Raw genomic sequence first — 16600 nt, forward strand, 5'->3', positions numbered from 1 at the left:
CACCTTCGTCATTCGCACTGCAATTTTTTTCATTCGCACAAGTGCGAACCGTCACACAGGTTGAAAAGCACTGCTCTACAGTTATTGCTAGCCTTACAATACAAATGAAAGAGCCGCATTCACCATTGTTAGCCCGGAAATGATTGTGACCTGCTCTGGCGTGATTAATTATCAAATTCATTTTTGAACACAATGATCGGTCATTGATTGATCACCACGCAACATTGTTGCGGGTTAAACGTCGATGTGAGCTCTATTTGAGAGTTCAATTGCAACGTTCTAACCCTGTAGTGCTACCTTCTCCTAAATTTACAAGTATTGCGTAAGCCATAGGGAAGAAACAACACGAAAACAATACGCTTATTGTTAATACGCGATAGAATGCATTAATTTGAGTAATGTCAACCCCTCTCTGGCAAAATGGCAAAACGCATGTGCTGTGCAATCATTGAAGATCCGCAATTAAAGGCCGAAAGACCCGCATGCGGCTCGCGAGCTGCAGTTTGCCCACCTCTGCTATAGACGCAGACGTATAGCTGTTATAAGCATAACATTCCATGCACCATACCAACCAGAATTCCATTGCTATAGCATATGAATCCGCATTATATTACGTCGAGAAGACGAGGTGAGAGTCTCAAATACAACCGAAATGGATTCCAGCTCAGTTACATCAATTAGTCCAACAGAAGCTGCTAATCTTGTTACGTTTGAGTTGGGCCGTTTCCTGAGTGTGGTAGGGATTTAAGCCTTTCGGTCAGTATGTGGATACAATTAGGCTTAATTGGCTGTTGCAAACGTCTGTGGGATGAGACCTACCGCGTTGACCGTCAAGTAAAAAGCATTCAAAGACATCTTCCGTGTTCGTTGTAGCTTGGGCATGGGATCGCGAGTATACTTGAATATGAGGCGACCGATCGGCGCAAGCTATATCCTAGAAACCTCTAGTGTAATGGTTCTCCACCGAATGTCCGCAGACCCCTAGGGGTCCGCGAAGCATGTTTAGGGGGTCCGCGAAAGCTCTAAATTTGCAAGATGATTGATAACCAATTTGTAACTTCACGAGGTTGTAAAATCTCGAGGAAGTTTCGTTTCAAAACTACTAAAGCTTCAGTAAGAATATCAGTATAGCATGGCCGTATGAGATGAAATATCCTATACTGTGAAAACTCATTTCAATTGCCAAATTGTCAATAGCACACTTATACAAATACAGTACAGGTTAGAGATGTTCTGCTGAGGTTTGTAGGGAATAGATTTTTCCTATCCGCATTTCCAGTCTCAAGACTCTGAAAACTCTGTTTCTAAATTTTGGTGCCATATTGCGATAATACACTAAGCGGCTGGCGTTAATGTTCCGTTCACCGTCACCTAACTTTTTCAAAATGGATTTTCGGCACTCGTTCATATCAATCTGAAGACGTGAATTCTCAAAACACGACCGCATATATTTCAAGAAATGCAGATGCCGAATTCCCTTCGAAATAATAAAAGTCTACCAAAATTTTACAATTAGTATGATGTTATTTTCAAAAACTGTCATTGATTACTGTTTATCACTAGCGTATAGTTGGTATTTGCACAAGACAGATGATGACGGTTGCACGGTAATTGAGCCATATTTGAACTTCAACTTGAGGTGGTCCGCGGGGGTCCGTGGCGGCCAAAAAGAGGTCCGAGAAGACAAAAAGGTTGAGAACCACTGGCCTAGTGTGAAAGTGAGCGGTGCTATGCAATATATATGTATGCATCGCGATTTACGACTGTCTTACGCTGATAATCCGTACACGCGATGTAGGCCTAATATAGTTTTTATTCATAATTCAATCTACAACGAGTTGGCGTTGAATCAAAATATCGTGCTAATTTACACAATTAATCGACAGCAATAAATATGACTAACTTATGGGTAGATATAAATAATTTACAGTCTTCCCGTAGCTAGGTGCACTCAAGTGAGTTTAAATACATTCGTCCCCCTCGGATATTATATTTGAACCTCAAAATATGTCTTATCCTGAATGTTAAGAGATATAGTGAAAGACTGCCCATGTGTGACCCAAATGTTTCTATACCGTCGCACACTGAAATGGAACCGTCCTTGTCATTTGCCGGTCTCGACCTGTTGAATATTAATGACTTTAATTCTCCTTTCGATGTCGCGCTGCTATATTTAAGACCAAGACCACATACAGCCTAATATCTCGCAATATATTTCTCTTTATGAAGTATTCGAGATTTGGAATCAATGTCTTCGTGCAAGGCTCAGAATTCTGAACGTTGCGTTGAATCAATAGACGAATTTAATATTAGTCCCGGCCAACTTTGCCGCCATCATTTCATCCATCCTTTCCGATTGCGATACAGTGAATGTGTCTTTCCACGACCCTACCTTACCTGCAACACATAATATATAATACGACATTGTGAGATATCATGACCCTAGTTAAAACCAGCGGTAGATGAATCTATGGCCAAAATATATACAGCTGAGATCGTTAAGAATTGCACAATATTTTATACCCTGGACGCATCGTTCAAATTCGGCATACACCCCCATTGCAAATTTGCAATCCTCACGAAAGTCAGTGTGTCATCATCATTCTGATACTACTAACCCGATCGGGTCATTAAAAAAGAATAAGCCTAATGTGAAATTACTGAGCCTCGTTGGTCAGACGTGTTTGATGAAGATGAATAGTCCCAGCCATATAGGCAGGGTTGCCATACCGTCCTTATTTCTAAGATTTGTCCTTATTTTGAAAGGCCACGTCTTAGAAAACTCAACTGTCCTTATTTCTAAGAAATGTCCTTATTTTCGACTTGCGTCCTTATTTTGTCTTATTTTCAACCACTACAGAACTTCGATCATTTTCCTCTTGTATTTGAGTTGCATATTATTCTAAAATTATGCTTCGCCGTCCAGATTTCATGACGTCATAAATGAAAGGAACTCTCGTGACGTACACACCATAAGATTTGACTTCTAAGTGGTGAAGCTAGGACAGTGAGTGGTGGTATAGCAGTTTCGTCTGTACCAAGCTACCGCAGCGGACGTCATTTTAGCAGTAAACATCAGTATCAGGTTCCTGCTGTTTGGTCTGCAACAGAATATGCTCAAGTGGTCGGAAAGGCAGCATTTATTGCGTAGTGAAAAAAAGACGACACATCGGTTAAAAAGTAGTAAAGCCATAAATCATTGATAAATTTTTCTAAATTATATTGCACTTGCGCATATAGTTTTAGCTACTAATAAGGCTAAATCTGATTAGTTAAAATGAGCAGGCGTAAAAACGTTTTTCGTGACAATTATTAGAGAAAATTCAAAGTTATCTAACCATAGTGTCCTATATGATGTGGAGACACCGAGACTAAACGGCTCACTGCATTTGGGTTACGTCATACTTCCATTTGACCAAAGGCACATTTACGGCCAGTTTTGACCGACTTGCCGAGCGCTAAATTTGATAAAACGGGTATCAATGGAAAGCTGCCGCTGTATACTGATTATGAAAACATAAATTTTATTCTGCTCATTGTCCTGCAACCTTCCAAAATCAGCCTCGAAATTTGGATTGTGATCGATGTTTGGCATTGTGACGCAGCAAGTTTGTCTAGTCAAACGAGAGTGAGGCTAAGAAGAAAGAGTCAGACACTATGATCTAACCAAGCTCGAAGGGCGAGTGTTTCGCACATTGCAATATCTGCAATGTGCAATTGACCTGGAGGCAGCACCGTAACTGCCGCACCCAAAAACCCCCAATTGGGGGGGGGGGCGAGCTCGAAGGGGGCCCAAAATTATTTCGTGAATTAGCATAAATCAGAGAGTATTTTTTTAAAATTTATGCAACTTTTTCAAAAGTTCGCGAATTCAAGTAGCCATGTATCTTCATTATTGGGCATTGGGCCATTACCGCTCCACGACCCACCAAGACATACAATCAAGTTTTAGGCCATATAACATGCGACTCCAAGAAGTGTGCCAGAACGATCGACAGCGAGAAAACCTTGGCCGAAAGGGTCTATGCCCTTATGCTGACCAAAGACTTCGTTATATATACAAAATACATATAGGTTTAATAGTCCATAGGCGCCTAAATGACTGGCGCCGAATGTTCCTGTCTTTGCAATCTGAACCTCACAAGACTAAAACCATCCCGCTACCAATTTGAAATCGTGTGCGACTGTTAGTTTAGAAGCCTACGTTTGGGCGATTCTATATTTTTTGATATAGCAGACTGGAAGTCACGAAATAACATCATGTAACGAAGTCATATCAACGGGTCCGCCCGCCCGAAGATGTTTAATTATTATTTACGGGCCCTCCCGTTTTCAAGACACTTCACTCAGCTCTACTGGTAAATCTAATTACGTGAGTAGAGAGGACAATAAATTGATAGCATAATATATATGCAATCGCCGATCTGATTGACCGATTTTATCATAAATCATGGAAAATTTTCGCGCTTCGCGCTGTCTCACAATGCAGTACAGATGATTTCGTGACAAACGCAAACAACGTGATGGAGGGGTCGTTTCATCACCCTATGGAAGCCCAAGACCCACGTTTTGGGGGGCCTGACGAGGTGCTGTTTCGTTCCTACCAACGGGTATACGCCCGAAGATGTTTAATTATTATTGAGTGGTCCTACCTTTTCAAACACACTTCACTCAGCTCTACCGGCAAATCTGATTACGTGAGCAGAGAGAAGATAAAAATTGATAACAATATATATGCAATTCGCGATCATACTGACCGATTAAGTCATAAATTTTAGAAATTTTCCGCGCTTCGCGCGCTTAGGCGACAAAGGCTGATTCACTAAAGAAACTCCCAACGCATATCATAAATAGCGGTAAACAGGGTATCGCCGAAGGGGGGTCTGGGGTTCGGTCTATAACCCTATGGGGGGCCCACGACCAAAGTTTTGGGGGGGGGCTGGCGAAGTGCTGTTACGGCCCTGCCTGGAGGCCATTGGAAAGACCGCTATTTACACTCACATTGATACCCCAAAACACAAGAAGTGTGTCATGATGATTAATTTGAGCCAGTCGATGAATAATTTTTTCCACAAGTCGATCAGCAACAACGACCACAGACTATACAAGGCAGCTGCTGCAGCAGATTGTACCTGGGCATTCCATACTGTTAAACACCAGCAATCATTCCTCACCAACGATTGCACATCGCAATTGTTCAAGCAATATTCCCCTATTTTAACATCGCAAATAAGTTTTCTTCGGCCAGGACCAGGACTACAAGCATTGCTACTGGAGTCCTTGCTACAGACGCTCAAAAATGATTTTGTCTAAACTTGGTGTACGGCCTTTTTTCATCTTAGTTGACGCCTCTAATCACAACGAGGTGAAGAAGTTTGGTTTATCCCCTTATGGGTTGGGGGGGGGGGGACCAAGGTTTTTTTGGAGGGCTGACGAAGTGCTGTTTCGGCCTTGAGAGTAAAGGTGAACCTAGACCTGAGCTGTCGTGAGATCCATGAAGCACGTTCTAATAACAAGGAGTTGCTGACGCAGATTATTTCTGGCGTAAAGTATGGAATGTAATATGCCAGCCTCGTATAACTACAAAGTATGTACAAAAACGCTTTTTCATGCTAATCTATTTTTTCGACTGTCCTTATTTTTGGGTCCATGTCGATGGCAACCCTGCGATATAGGCGATGCGAGGATTTTTCATCATGAAGCAGCAAATAGAGTGTGCCGCAGTAAAAATAGAGCGCGAGGACAAAGGTACTTTTCGCCAACTCTCCACTGATATATATTGCCGTATGCCATAATAATAACCAACATACGGATGTAAATGGAGACTAATGTTGAGCAGAATGAATATCCTTGCATTGATGGAAAATACCTTTTCGAACAAGATTCATCGATTTCCGAAACTGCGCCATTTCATCAGAACCTTTATCTTGTATCTTTTTCATCGACTCGAATGATGTCTTATCCTTTAAAAGTGTAAGCTGCTCTTCAGTCAAATCCATACCAAGAAATTTTGCAATCCTGTTAATTTCTTCCGTGGTATTCTGCGAAATTACAAATGAATTGAAACATAGTATTACTTGACGCTAATGTTTATTCCGCTACCATTTCTATTACCCGCAAAAGAATGTGCATCCTTATTGATCAACTCTATGAGCCGGTATATGTTACGGGACGTATCGCCTATAACTCTACAGATCAAGTTAAGCCAGGAATCAAAAGTAGGTTGGACGGTAAATCATTCCAGTCATTATTCAGGCACAGCCTATGAATAGCACAAGCAGGGCTACTTAAAATCGCTATACCTCTTGGTACCAGAAATCCCAATGTTTACGACCTTTATACAGATGTCAAATTTATTGTATACGTGACTGAAATGATAGAAATATCGTTTGACTGGCTGCGCAATTTTGTTTAGTATAGAAATGGAGCATGCAGCCATCATACATACTTATACATATGGCTCTCACTTACCGTTTTCAAATTTTCAAAATGCACAAAATGCACCCTCGGGTCGTCTTTATATTCATTCCAACCGCTTAAAAACTCTGCATAACCTTCGCCAGGTTTCGTCACCGGTATTGGTTGCTTACCTATATACATTATTTTATGTAGCAAAATGCTATTACAAGTGGTGGATGTTACGATTTACCGTCCATGAAGTCCGAGAAAAATTGTGACCAGTCGGAACTCAAATGCTCACGTAACGGAGCGAAATTCGGACTTTGACAGTAGTTGAACCAAGATATCAACTGATCCTTCGGATTTCGAATTGGAACTACGATCTGAATAACAAAAATACGAAACGAATGATGATCAAAAATAGCAAAAGCTGTTTTTGCTGCCAGGCATTGTACAGCATTGGTGACATCACTAAATATAACCTTTGAATTACTTTTCTTGATTTTATCGAAGTTTATCAACGGTGCGGGAAGATGAGACATGAAGTAGTAGTGAGGTAAAGGTATGTGCTTCCAAAGATCCATTTTATCGGCTGAAAAGAGGCACATTATTCTGACATATGCGTAGAATAATGTCTAATCACGCATTTTACCGCTCCATCCTTCTAAAACGAAGAAAGGGGGAGGTATCTCCTTCCTCAATATATCGAACTTCTCATCGAATCCGAATAACATTTCGTAGATAATTTCGGATATCCAGTTGGTACCTGAAATTATTGGTAAATTCCAGTTTCACGGGAAAACATACTTAAAGGAATATACAGAAATGATGGTCCAAATCCGACTCATACGACTCACATCCATTTCGTTGCACCGACCTGTTTTCGGAAATGATGCTAAAATCACGGAGTTTTCTGGAAAATCGCATTCCTCGTATATCTTTTGAGTAGCTTCCGACGAGAAGTGCATCGAATATCGATAACCTTTCCATCCGGGCTTTTTGTAACCAGGGGCATTCTGCATTCCTTGGACAAAGGAGCCTTTCGTTTCCTCCAGCAATGTTTTGCAACTTTCGGGAAGGTTTGCCAGCAGCTCTTCCATGTTTACTTCCCAGATGGGATCTTGATATTATTAATAATAGCTGTTGAAACAACATAACAATAATTGTAATCTGTTGATCAGTCTACTATATATATGAGTTGGCATGAACACTATTGTGTGGTTACAAAATTACAAAAGAATCGATAACATCGCATACGCCTGTATACCGGATGACCTATACGTACACAGGCTTGTACACAGTCAGTAAAGTGAGCTCTGCGATGCATCAATCTTTCCCTCCGACAGTACCACTCTTTCCTGTGAGGCCTACAGTTCGCTCTGTCCCACTGCTAAGAAGTCAGTTCTTCATACATATACTTGAATGTCGCACATTACAAACAGTTTTTTTTTCACTACGCAATTCCCGCCAAAGATTATAGTAAGTGCTGTCTCGAACTACGCTGAGATTCATTGCTTCGGCAGCGATTTCTGACCATCACCAAATCTCTTTGATTCGTCACATACTTTAATTATATCATGGGCTTACATATCATCACGCCGAACTTCTTTCCACTCAGATACATTCCATATAGATCTAAGTATCTATGTCCCTATATATATACTAATTTCTCACACCTCAAGGTATTATTGCCAGTATGTCGTTACTAGCTATGGTAAAATCAATAAGTCGAATGTATTATTCCACGAGAAAATGCACCATCATCTGATGACAATGATGGTAAGTGAGTTAGACACGGCAGAATAACGTTGGGTAATAACTCAAATATTGACGTTAGAATAGTTCTTCGGCATACAGATAAAGCACATCCTTCTGATAACTATATAGTACAGTCGAATAAGGATTTCTAAATAATTTTATCCACGCTATCTACCATGGATGTATGTAGACGCGTACATTTACGGTATTCGACAGAATGAGTGAGAGAAAATGTGGCGCTGCTTTATACTCACCAAGAATCGCTATAAATCAATACCCTTGATTATAGCCTATCTCGACCACACGATTTCTAAATCCGACATCACGGAGGTGGAATTGAGATTTTTGGTCACAAACCTGTCGTAACCACTGAGCTATTTAACACTAGAACTACCGGAATTTCGAACTACCTAGAATTACCAAGTGGCTTTTTTGACGCATGTTGAACGCAATTAAATGCATTCAAAGAAGCTAAAAATCTACACAAAGATTTACAAACGACACGACAAATCATTATTTATTGCACTCACAGTTACTTGTAATATTTTAGACACACTTTTGTGCAACACTTATCACAGGTCGCCGTTTTTTTTGGTGCAACATATCAGTGTCGTTCTGATGCGCATTTAGTATTTGAGCACGTTCTTTGAAAATTTGGGGTAGGTTCCAGACCCGCTTTAGTCACATCACCATTCCTGGTTCTTGCTGACATATCACAAAGCTTATCAGTTACGGGTTGCATAATGCAATCTCGCGACTATTCCTCGATTTGCATATTTTTATAGTATCAGCCTTTTGGCAAGTGGAAGATCAATCACATTCTAAGAAAACATGAACGGACCATCATCGACATTGCTGGAACCCTTATAGAATACTGTCTTACAACTTGGTTAATGATATCCCCCTGGTTTTGTTTTGCTTTGTTACAAAATTTAACCGTCAGTGGTTTCTTGTTTGTGTTGTTTCTGAAGGAAACAGTTACCCCCGGTTGAAGTGAGCTCAATATATAGGTGTACACTCTACAGCTACAGACTTTGATCCGTACGCTTGCATCAGGCCGTTACGCTTATCGACGAGGTGATAGTTTTGAAAGGTGTGGCTATATGAAGCTGCTTGTTTTCTTACTTTCTGGACCTTGGATGCTTCCAGCAGCTTTTGACAATAGTGTCAATTGGGACTTATTTTTCTTCCCCAAGCGTATACAGCCACATCCACGTAACATTGTTTCAAGATGGGTTGCATCAGATTCTTTCCATTACTAGGCTTGACAAATATATAGGATTATAGAAGAGGTCTCCCGTTTTATCCTTGCCTGAATATGATACACCCTTGTACAAATACTTGGTAGCAGCAGCATCCACCATCTGACCTTATACCCCAATTTTTTTGGCTTGTTGACCATGTAATAAATGAAAACAAAATTATCTCTTTCGAGTCTACACCCATTTTCACTATAGCGCGGTAGCTTCGAGCTGATATTGTGAATTGCTGTGGCAATTTACTAAATAATTTTGGGTCCGCTTCGAACTCCGAGTTTCGATCGAAAAGCTGCGTGAAAATATTCATATTCAACAATTTTGAATTTTTTCCTTACCTGTATTCGACAATTTTTGGTCGCTTCGGAATCGTGTTGAGTTTTGCAAGGTGCTTAACCGTCCCATAAAAGCATCCCGTGGACAGCGCAAAGGACCACTGACCCCAGTTTGACAACCACTGATCTATCATATCGTATCCAGTTTAAAGTAGACGTTGACTGGGACCAGTTCCAAGCGCAAATCATGCCAAGTTGAACTCGCTGTGCCCTATCCAAGTTATACAACGTATGCCTAGTCTTGGCTTGCGTTAGATGGAAAAACAGGTCGATTCACTTGGTAATAATTATGACAAAGCGCATGCAGTATGCATAAAATTCTTAATAGATTTACATGACTGGGAGTTGGAGTCGGAGTTCCGTGAAGGAAATATTCAGAATCGGAGTCAGTATATTGAAACTGTCGGGTCAGTGGTGTGTATATTGTGATTGGACATCATTATGATATTTGATTACAATCACTACATTGTTTTGTACTGCGTCGGGTCACTGGCGTAGCAGCATGTGCTGCCGCCCCCCTAAGTAGACCGCAGCAAATTTCGACATAGATTCATGTTGAAGCAATCTTGTCAATAAAATTAATTACAAATGATATGCCGCGTCTCAGCCTCACGGTCTCAACGTTAATAAGGCCAAAAATAATATAGACAAGAAATAGCGAACGAATGTATATTGTGCAAATAGAAAATCAATAGCCGTTTTTGAACGTAGTCTCTTTTTACAGACAGAATGGATAGAGCTGATAGCCGATCATCATTCATGGTAGAACGTAAATAAGACTTAATCAGTTTGAGCTTTGAGAAGCTCCTCACACAGCTCGCAATTGAAACCCCAATGGTCAGATAAAGTTTCAGACACGAGCATAAATATGGTGTCGAATTAAGTAGCTTTGCATTAACTAACCACTGTAAAACATCAAACGCTGTTGCACTGCGATCAAACGTGGTTTCGCTGCTCCGCACCAGCCTCTTAACCCTTTAAATATCTCAAGTTGAACAACTTCATATGATCATATCTTAATTTGTGTTCGTCCTAGAGGCCTCATATTGGTTTGTACGAAAAGCTAGCAATCTTCTGATTTATATGATCCCTAATTCGAAGATATAAGGCATGACAATTTTCGCATGTAACTCCAAAAAGTCCACCTCGTCGTCATAAGTGCTTCTAAAAGCGCTGGTGAATATATTGAGACTTTCGCTATGCAGCAGCGCGTGGGAATTCAAAAATCCAAACATATCATTTAAGTGGTGTATGGCAGTAAGTAGGGATGGTGTGAACGCGAGGTTCACGTTCGCGTTCTGCGTGTGAACCTCGGAAATTTAGAGGTTCGCGTTCGCAACAGAACCTTGGTAGGTTCTGCACTGTGAACCTTTTGGTAAATTGTAATTTTCACTCCATTATAAGATCTTTGGCTCAAATTTATTGCATTTCAACTGCGGACCCCTCCATGCATGGTGCTGGCAGCATAAAAAAATCAACGCTAAACGAGCATGCACCATGCGCCTCGACAACCTTAAAAGTTTTACTTGCTTTGTTGCAAAAATTTTCTCGGAATAATCAGCTTTCCGTTTGTGAATATTTAGCGAATCTCTGCTGTGAGCTTGACCCGCAATCACACAACATCACGAGCGATATACGTATTCAGCGAATGATGCTTATTCAACCAATCAATGACATTGATATCGTCTATTGATGTAAAAAAATCGAACGGGCGTACGGGGTCAATCTTGACTTCATATCTTTACTGTATCATTAAAACCAAATCCGTTCGATTGAGGTGCTTGCTACTGCTGCATAACTTGTTGTGGTTTGTGGTATCGGTAGCGAGTATAGAAACCCGTTGTACACTCTGCTCGATATCAATGTAGCAATACTCAGACTCCGAACACGTTGTCCGGTCTGGCTAAGACCGTTAAGGCGTAAGCTTATGTTCCTTGTTAAGTCCTCGTCGAAATTGTGGGCAAAGCTACAGAATGTATTGATTTTATGCAATTATTATAGCCTTTGATTAGCGCGGTTGATACATTTATCGACGTTTAAAACGCCAATATGTGCTTCAGCATTGTGGCATTATGTGGACCGAGTCTTCGCTAGGTATCGTGTACATTAATATAGGCTATCAGTGCTATCACTTCATTGGAAGATAGGGTTGGAATTAGCAATATGACGTCACGTGACGTCACGAGGTTCACGTTCGTGTTCACACAGAACCTTTCAAAAAGGTTCGCGTTCACACGAACCTGAACCTTTCAGAGGTTCACACCATCCCTACTATTTTTGCCAACATTTTCGTAGGGTATTATGAGGGCGAGCTTCTCTCCCAGCGTGAGTCCGCCAAACCACTATTGTACCGCCGATACGTAGATGATACATTTATCATATTCAGGAATGAGTCGGAGTGTGACCAATTTCTCATTCGCTTAAACTCGCTTCACCCGGCCTTGCAATTCACAATTGAAAAAGAACGCAATAACTCATTATCATTTCTGGACGTATTAGTTGAAAAGCGCAATACCAACAAATTTGAAACGTCTGTCTTCAGGAAACCGACATTCACAGGCCAATACCTTCGCTGGAATTCATTTAGTCCGCGACGCAGAAAAATTAACCTCATATGCACACTCGTGCATAGAGCGTTGATGATATGTTCGGGTAACAAACTGAGTTTAGAACTTGACTACATCCGAAAAATCTTACTTGATAAAGGTTACCCTGAACACGTCATCAGCCGCGGCATGGAGAGGAAATTAACGCAATTCAACGCAGAAAAACGAACAGAGCCCGCCACACGAACAATAAAAGATGTTTATATCCATCTACCTTGGATTGGCCCCATTTCCACCCGCTTTGAAAAACAATTGATTTCTGCGGTCAGTAAGTGGTACGACACAGTCAAAACCAATGTGATTTTTACAACAACACAACTGCTCCCCTCAACACGCAAAGACGTGCTTCCTGCACTTCAACAAAGTAATGTAGTGTACGAATATAGGTGCCACTGTGATTGTGGCTACGTGGGAAGAACGTCAAAACGTCTGCAGGACCGCATAAACCAACATGTCCCCAGATTTATCAGAACACGTGCATCACGTTCAGTGAAAAGCTCACCCTTAACTCATCCACTTAAGATTGATGCTGATCGATCAAAGGCCAATAATTCTGCCATCGGCAAACATCTGTTGGATAATCCGATTTGTGCGAATAATTATCGAGACGACCGATTTCGAATCGTAGGGCGAGGCCGTTCACAATTCCATTTGTAGAGCTTCTTGGAGGTACAGAACTTCAATATGCAATTAAATAGTATATTCATATTTCAATATGAATATACTATTTAATTCCATTTGTGTGTCTTGGAATCAACTTTTATCAAAATACACCAACCAAAACTCTGTCAACAAAAGGAGTTCGTGTACCACCTAAAAATAGTACATTGAACGCTCTCTCATTCGAAATTTCATGTTGGTGACGTCATATTTTGTGATACGATTGTCGATATACAATGTTCTTTCCAATTCTCTACTAGTTGCTGACGATTACCCCTGACGAGTGTCAGCCGAAAATATTCGGGTTCATTTCAATATGAATATACTATTTAAATTCTCAAATCTAAAAACGGATATGTGGCAGCTAAATATTTTCGAATACTTAAAAATCCAAAATGCCGACGCGGGCCGCACAAAATGATCTAGCGGGCCGCATGTTTGAGACCTCTGCTGTAAAGTAACGAAATGATTATACTACTAAAATGTAGGAATTTCCTCTACTTCAATTACTTACTCGACTTATTTTATCTTTAGACGACCTGCCCTTAAACTTTACCAGTTTTTCAAGTTAAATACTTGGTTGGCATTCTTTCTCTTAATATTCTGTTTCTCGCTATAATTAAAAGAACTTATTTTATAAGTTGCTTATATCTAGATTCTTTAGATGAGCCTTGAGCAGCACTCTTGTTGGCGAATAAGACCTGGAAAGGCGATAAGCGTAACTATAATAAGTGAATTGTTATCAATCTGCCGTAAGTTATATACTTGCTTCACTACCTGTTTACATAGTCCTTCATCTGCGCAAATCAATGTGCGACAGGTTTGCAATTATACGTCGAACTTTCACCGACATTCTCCCATATACACGTTGAAGAAAGTGGGCAGACCTCACAATGTCATCACGGACATCATTACCACTGTCTGGAACTTTCACCTAGTTTTTGAATTGTCATCACTCGAACTTTCACCCAGATTCACTGTCGCGGTAAAACCTCAAAGGCGTTCTTAGTATAGGCTACTTCTTACGGGTACGGACCTTTCGCGATTGCAGCCATACCGCCAAATTTATTCCACTCAATGCTTTGCGGTGGATGACACGGCGGTGTCATGTACAGGTTATAAGCTGGTAAGCGGTTAGGTTATAAATAAACAGTAATTTAGGGCATTTTTGCTGCAGTCAAATCCACGGAAAGTTGCACTTATTTTTCACAAATGTTGCAGTAAAAAGTTACATTTATTTTTTACAAAAGTTGCATGAAAAAGTTACATTTATGGACAAGTTCCTGGACATTATTAGGGTATAAGATGCTAGAATCGATCCGTATTCAAGGCATTGTAGCAAAACTCAGTGTTTGCGACGTGAAAAAAAAATCAATAGCCTGACAAAATTGATCCAATGAAAATATCGTTGTTAGCGGTCTAGCCTGAATGTACATTGTACATCAAATCTGAAAGGACCCCGAATTGAAACGACAGTCAAATAATCAAGCGATCTATTTACATATAGTGCCATATATTTTCAGTAAAAAGGTGGTTGCATGAAAACTCGAAAAAACCTGCAAAAACTTTCATGAAAAATCGAAAATGCTGCAAAGAGTTGCATGAAAGAATGGAGAAAAGCTGCAGAAATTTGCAGTATACGATTTCTCTAAACAGCTTGAAACGGTGTCCGGTTGATACCGAGAAAACCATTACCGAGAATGGTTATTACCGAGAATGGACATCACCAAGAATGGCCATTACCTAGAATGCAATGTATGCAATGCAGGCATATTATAGGCCTACATGTACAGGTCGTCTGTATGGCGTTGCCACATTAGTTGTCGATTCTCAGATATAAATTTCTCGACAACGTCAGTCTTATAGGAAGTTTGATTCTCGACATTGGCCATTCTCTGTAATGTACATATTGTCCATTCTCGGTAATGACCATTCTCGGTGATGGTTTTCTCGGTATTGGTATAGAACCGCTTAAAACACCGTACTGCATAACGTCCGAGTATTTAGGAAGCTGTTGGAAGCTGTAAAAAAGTTGCAAAAGTTGCAAAAGTTGCCATCTTTATCTTTACCTTTGCACAGAACTTGCTGAAATGCGAAATGATCGCTCAAGCCAATGGGTATAGTGCGAACGATGGATATTGAACAAATAGTTGTTGTTCTTCGATTTCTTCATGCGGTCAGCATCTCTTTAGTACTTTTGGTAATAAATACTGCGATATTTACATTCCATTCATTCGGAGATTTTGACTTATACTATTTTTGAAAAGTGACAGAAATGATATTACAACGGTTTGCAGCGCAAGATGACTTTGTGTTTTCCGACCTCACTGCTTATGATGGATACAGCACTGTGGGTGTGTCGGAGGTGTCCCAAAGTACACGGAAGGACCATTTAGCGACACCGCACCAGCGGTCCGTTCGGTAATCATAAGCCATGGCACATGCTTTAGCCCTAAGCTATAGTACCCAATTTATTGTACATCTGAAAGAAATTTTGTTAAGTATCTTCATCTTCTTTTTGTATAATAATTTTCGGTTGGTTTGTGCCAATGAAATTTATTTTCCAAAAAAAGTGCGAATGGACCTCAACAGGATAGAAAAGCACTGTTTTAGACTATATTGGCAATCGGCAATAACTACAAGTATAAGAACAATACCCCGGTGATTACTAATAGATAAACTACAATATCCTTGAACACCAAGTCGTCCCATAGGAACTTGAAGAGCCTTGCACCAAATTCTTCGAAATGCTCAAATCCTTCCGCATGACTATATTCGCATTCCATTCCATGTCTACTGGTGAACACTACCACGTTATACTTACACTCTTACAGTAGTTGCAGTCACATGAATCAATCGTGAAAATGTCTGAGGTCCCCTGTTTTCTCGTATTGTGACCTACATGATTTTCACTGCTCTGCCGTGTAGCTGCTGCTTTATGATTCGATCGTGAAATTACCCACTCTTTTCCTACACAATTTCGAATATTCCCAGAGTAATTCACTGGGAAACGTGCATCATTAAGTAGGCCAGGCGAGGCGGGCATATTCTCCTGTCGGCAGTCCTGATATGTGAGAATGAAGTAGCCTACTTTGCGAGCTGGATAACAAAATCGATACATTAATCGCGCATTTATCCACCTATACAAGAAATAAAATCGTATTTAATGTCAACTTCAAGTTTAAAGCACAGAGACCAAAAACCAGTATTCTATGAATATTTAGGCCTAACCCAATGTACTTCAATAGCTGTTGAAGTCATCTGTGGTTGATCAAAGTTGTAAACAAGTTCTTCGGTTATATTGGAACACAGCCTTGTCTTGTTAATGTTCATGGGGCATGGTCGAAAATGTCTGCTCGCAAACGTATGCAGACCCGAACCGAACAAGGAGTGTCATGGCAAACTTGGATTCATTCTGTGACGCATAAAATTCGTCAATACTTTCATATTACAATTTCACTTTCACGGTAGAAACTCTTTGCGGCCCGCGGGTCGTGTGTTGCCCGCCCCGGATGCAGGCCTTATGGGGTCATTTTCTCCATGCGCAAAGGCACGAGATCCAATCTACGAATTATATCTAATCTAA

General features: G+C 40.5%; 1 protein-coding gene across 1 annotated transcript; it reads right to left on the reverse strand.

Moving 5' to 3' along the window:
- Window positions 1–2193: 2193 nt before the first annotated feature.
- LOC145446400 (sulfotransferase 6B1-like) lies at window positions 2194–7577 on the reverse strand. Its single transcript, XM_080324684.1, has 7 exons — window positions 7277–7577; window positions 7052–7165; window positions 6882–6991; window positions 6650–6782; window positions 6472–6590; window positions 5870–6041; window positions 2194–2397 (listed from the first exon to the last, which is right to left on the reverse strand). The coding sequence occupies exons 1-7, from the start codon at window positions 7497–7499 to the stop codon at window positions 2291–2293; spliced, it is 978 nt and encodes a 325-aa protein (XP_080180810.1). The 5' UTR covers window positions 7500–7577; the 3' UTR covers window positions 2194–2290.
- Between the last annotated feature and the right edge of the window lie 9023 nt (window positions 7578–16600).

Source organism: Botryllus schlosseri, chromosome 9 (genome assembly GCF_051294905.1).
Source record: "Botryllus schlosseri isolate E-star chromosome 9, Bs_hap1, whole genome shotgun sequence".
Lineage (NCBI taxonomy): Eukaryota > Metazoa > Chordata > Ascidiacea > Stolidobranchia > Styelidae > Botryllus > Botryllus schlosseri.

What these genes read in the sequence shown, in the direction of transcription:
- LOC145446400 (XM_080324684.1), bottom strand. Translation starts at nt 7,499, where the DNA reads ATGGAAGAGCTGCTGGCAAACCTTCCCGAAAGTTGCAAAACATTGCTG. An exon ending in TCAAGAAAAGTAATTCAAAG is followed by an intron (nt 6,783 to 6,881) that starts GTTATATTTAGT and finishes TTTGTTATTCAG; the next exon opens with ATCGTAGTTCCAATTCGAAA. An exon ending in GATGAATCTTGTTCGAAAAG is followed by an intron (nt 2,398 to 5,869) that starts GTATTTTCCATC and finishes TATGTGTTGCAG; the next exon opens with GTAAGGTAGGGTCGTGGAAA.